This window comes from Montipora capricornis, chromosome 8 (genome assembly GCF_036669925.1).
Source record: "Montipora capricornis isolate CH-2021 chromosome 8, ASM3666992v2, whole genome shotgun sequence".
Taxonomy (NCBI): Eukaryota; Metazoa; Cnidaria; class Anthozoa; order Scleractinia; family Acroporidae; genus Montipora; species Montipora capricornis.
The window spans coordinates 14,716,473-14,721,472 of NC_090890.1; the positions used below are offsets into that span (position 1 = coordinate 14,716,473).

Consider the following 5,000-nt stretch of genomic DNA (forward strand, 5'->3'; position numbering starts at 1 on the left):
GAGGCTCTGAACCAGTTCACTAAAAGGTTGTCAGATATACAATACACTCTAAGACAAATACTTGTTACCAATGTCTGAAGGCCCTTTCTCGCATACGATCGAGGCAAGTTTTTCTATGCAATTTGCTACAATTTGTCGCGCCAATATCGCGGGTTCGGAAATGCTCGAAACTGGATTCAAGATACCGTGAAATAAATTCTGTGTTTAAAATCCCATTAGAAACTATGTACATTCATGGTTAATGGTAAAAAAAATAAGGCCCATTTAAACACTGTTTAAATTTGCGGGAGCGTTTGATTAGGCAGCTAAGAGTTGTTGAAAAAGCAATAAATGTTGACAGCTTGTTGAAAACGTTCAGGATTTGGTTACAAGTGCTTTAACTTGTCTTCAACATTTACATTTGATTTCTAACAAATGTTGAAAGACCTTTCTGTCCAAGAAGTCTCGCTTGGTTCGGACGTTACAATCAATTTGTGGCATCATGATGTGAGTCACATCGAAATTTAAAGGAGTATTTTGGTTTATTATAGATGCTCTTCTTTAAATATTGTTAAAGTGCTTGAAGCACTGAATCAAAGAGTCCTGGAACCCATCACTGAGGTGCAACTTGTAAGTATTGTTGTTATTTGGACAGCTTTCCTTAAAATAAGATTTCCCAGGCGGACTTCAAACCAATTATTTTCTGCAAGCTCTTTAACGATCGGTTTGCAAGATGATAGGAAAAACGGCTCCACTAGCCTATTACCTTACCGTTGTAGAAAATTACCATTCTAAAGATATGCAAGGAAAAAATGCTCAGTTCTTATTGCTAAAAAAGAGTGCAGTTCTCATGTAGTATGGGAACAAATCTGTACTGAACACGAATCCAAATTAAAAATTGCGTTTCCAACTTTACAATTGAATCCCTTTTGAACTATTGTCTTCTAACAGTTTGAACGTGACAAACGTTGTAATCAGCCTCAATCAAGTAGTTGAATGAACGTCATAGACAAATTGAACGGTGTGCTGTCAAAATTTCACTTGTTTTAACTTTCTGTCTTCGGTTATTTTCTTTTCAGTGTATATTAGTAAATATTCACATGATTTTTGGTTTAATTTGGTATAAATAAGCACTTGTAAATTTTTCGGACTACAAACTAGTCCTAAAACGTACGTAAGTACTCATACTTACTCGGTTATACCAAATTGCAATCTAAATCGTGTGATTACCTGTGCAAATCGGCATGTTTTGCCTGCAGGATTTATCCTAGAATACAAGTGTCTTTGCAACGGGTTAAAGGACGACTGAAAATCGACCTATTAGCTCTCCAGAGAGTTCTAGTAGCTCAATGAGTAGAGCTGCAGCTGCGTTGTTACGGAGGTTCGACTTCTACTCTGAATTTTCAGTGACCTTTGGCCCGTTGCAAAGACACTTGACTAATCCTTCTCACGGGCGCATTACACCTTTCCATCATTCTATGTATTTGTAACATTTAGTCTTCTGATACCCTTGGAAGCACAGGATCTTTGAGAATGTGTCTTCTGTTCAGTGCCCGGTGGGTTCATGGGTGGGGTTTTGAGAATAAGCGGTTTCTTTTTCATATCATATGTACGTGCACGAAATTAGATCGAGAAAAGCTTCTTACGTTTTTTTTTTTTGTTTTTCTTTTTTGTACAGAAATCACTGCATGTTTTGGAGCATCTCTTAAAAAGTGATCTTCCGGATGTAGTTTCCAAAATGGCTCGTTACTGTACGAATGTGCACGAAACTTCCAGGACAGAAAGTTGTACTGTGGCCTCCAAGGCCAGAAAGGTTAGTTGAGAGAATCAAACTTCATCACCCAAACCGATCTGTTTTCCAGAAGTTAACCGAGAAATCCCTTATCCCTGTTGAATTTAAAATACAACACGATTTTACCTAGCTTGCAAATTCGTGCAATCAAACTCGGAACAAGAAAGCTTGATCTTCTTAATTTGAGCTCAATTATGGGGATAGCGGATCTCGGTGCATACTTAAGCTATGCAGACATAAATAATTAAGAAATGAGACTTATGTTATTGACCACAATGGTAAAAAGGGCCTGCTCAAGAACAGTGTCCTGAGGCACTCCGCAATAAACAGGCGGGAATGGGGCAAATACATTATCCACGCAATTCCTTTGCTGTCGATCTTTCAAGATGTCTATGACCCAGTTAACAACGTAGGGGTTAAGCCTAGAGATATGTCCAGGTTTGACCCTAATTAGATGAACGCGGAATTCAATAAGCGTCACGAAGTGTCCCCTTGCTCTTCTCCCCAACTTCAACATGACTCGTTTCTCGGAATACAGACAAAAACGTCACAAAGTGTCCCCCAGATGCTGCTCTTTTAGTATAAATAAATACTAAATAAATAACACTAACCTTTATCCTTTAATACCTTGTTGTTGAAAATAGGTAGCAATTGCTTAGACATAAAGGACACTTCGTGTTGGATGTCAAAATTGGGAGTGCATCTAATTAGGTTCAAACCTGGACATAAGTGAAGCCTACGTATAGTCATTAGTATAGCAATTACTGCCCTATGACAGACCATATCAAATGCTTTCGTAGTTCATATCTTTATTTACCCTCGGATTGTAGAGATTTTAGATTTTAGGTTAGTGTAGCCAGTATCTCCGAGCATTTACCCTACCAAGCATGATGCACCACTGAGGACAGACCACAACACCGGGAACTACATGCCCTACTCTTTGCGAATAGTGTGTGGGTTCTTTTGCGTCCCACATGATTATGAACATTGAAGGGTTATGAGACGCGGGGCCTACGGTTTATCGTCCTTCTCCGAGAAGACTACAGAGTCTAACCATTCGCAGATGTCATTACAAAGACAGCACTTTCTGCTAAGTTATTTAAAGACCCTGAGTGTTGGTGCGGACGGAGTTAAACTCACGACCTCCCGCATGGCAGCCTGGTGCTCAACCAACTGAGCCACCGGTCAAATGGCAGCACTCTGACAAAGTTAGCAGGGCCTTCGAACTATTGCATCCAACAATTATGGTTGTATAACAGAGCAATCTCAGTCCTACAATTTTCTTTATAGGCAAATTGCTTTGAATTAATAAAAAGAGAAACCGGCTTCTTCATATGATATGTTTGGGCATTATTCTATGACAATTGAGGTAATTCTTGGGAACCAAATGGTTGAGGCAGCATTAAATCGTAATCGTTTTATCTTTTTTTTTGAATTTGTAGTGTCACAAATATCATCGTAAGTTGCAAAGCGTTTGACCGTTAGAACTATAACAACCAAGCGAAACATGCATAACTAACTTGATAACATTATTATTCACCAGTAAAGAAAAATTGAAACCATAAAACTGCTGGAACCGTTTACGACAAGGTGAAACATGTATAATCAACTATGATCAGTCGGCAAGAAACGTGGAGAAATATAAAGCGTAAAACTAAATTACTTTCAGGTTGGCGTGAGTAACTTGTCGGTTTAGAACAGGCTTCCTTAAGTTTGAGTGGACATTTTCTTGGGACGTTTGTAGAGTACTCAATAGATTAAAGTTACTTTACTTCTATCTGGGTATCAAATCTCAGTGCATCATCGCATTGTAACCTCATCTATGCACGATTATTGTTAAATTGATTGTTAAAGAGCCTCCTTCGCAGACATTCTTTTTGCTCATCACGCAAGGTTATGACTTATTTCCATGTCTCAGAATGCCCTTGGAATATAGGAGGCCTGGGTCAATCGGACAGTGGGCGCCTGGGTCAAGCTTACCGCTGTGAAAAGAATGAAAGCAGGCAGAATTAGAGCTTTAGTTCAACAAGAAATTGCGTTTCTGAGCTAAGCCGTGCTGATCTACAGTATTTAGGTTTAAGTAACACTTTGAAAACGGGTAGCTTTCTGTTGTTTTGCTGGGTACCACTATGGGAATTCTCTAATAAAACTGTAATGAGAAACCATCGATCCGGGTTCGACTCTCTGCCTCGTCTACTGAACTCTGAATCTTCTCTGCATATTTAACGTTTTGTTTCTTTGCATTTGAAGTAGATTATACGTCATGCAAGTTTAATTAAAAGGGAAATGTCAGTTTGAGGGATAGAAATTCTGAGATATGGAAACAAGTCACTACCGTTAAAGAATGTCTGAGTAAGAGGCTTTGTCGCATCGCAATACAGTGTACAGACGTTATTCCTTTCGTCAGTGTTTAGACCTTAAAATGAGTGTACCAGGAGTTTCTAATTTGGAAGGGGGAACACTTTCTTCTTCATTGCTATCAAAATTAATGTCTACAGATGTCAATACTTCAAACCCTATTATGTACAGTACCTACAATCATGGTCAAAAGTTGTTGGGAAGAAGGTTGCGGGCATCAGTTCACTTCGCACCTGATTTGATTTTTCTAACTATTGGCTGAAGTATTTGGGAAATACCATGCTCTTGTGGCCCCCCTCCCCCATAAATTATTCAATGTTGGAGTTCTTCAGGTAGGAAAATCCAATATTGAAAAGGGGGAGGGGGGGTATCTCTAAAATGAAGCTATCTTCCCAACACTTTTGTCCATGATTGTAGTCAGCCTCAGACAATATTGTTCAAACACTTTGGAATACCTTGCCTTCCCACAATGTTGTTGTGCCAAATGGTCTCAGAAACTCACGTTCACACAACGTTTTTAGGGAAGAGTGAGCCGCGAAAACTTCAGATTTGTATATTCGTGTACTGTTCCAAGGCATTTTGTCACAGACTGTAGGGTACAGTCCAGTACATTACCTTGTACAGTTGACAGTGGAGTTCCCGGGGTTGTGGTCAGGCCTCATTTCATGTATATGCTGATGTCCAATCTCACCCATAGATTGATTTCTTGTACACATTTATATAGAAACTGCGCCATATAAATTCATTACCATTACCAGTTCCTCTAGAAAAACTCGCACATCGTCTTGCTGGTGTTATGTTATATCGTCACTTTGAGTCACTTTTCAGATAGTGTAGGTATCTGATGTAATAAGATCAAAGGTCTGTTGTA

The 5,000-nt window shown here is 39.1% G+C and overlaps 1 protein-coding gene across 4 annotated transcripts in view; it reads left to right on the forward strand.

The window, feature by feature from the left end:
* LOC138060597 (AP-4 complex accessory subunit tepsin-like) overlaps positions 1–5,000 on the forward strand; it is a 37,947-nt gene that overhangs the window by 26,625 nt on the left and 6,322 nt on the right. For all 4 annotated transcript variants that reach the window (XM_068906438.1, XM_068906437.1, XM_068906435.1 and 1 more), the window contains 3 exons: positions 1–26; positions 531–609; positions 1,658–1,792. The exon at positions 1–26 is cut by the window's left edge and continues 100 nt beyond it. In XM_068906438.1, the coding sequence (XP_068762539.1) occupies positions 1–26; positions 531–609; positions 1,658–1,792 (240 nt within the window). The remainder of the gene's footprint in view (positions 27–530; positions 610–1,657; positions 1,793–5,000) is intronic.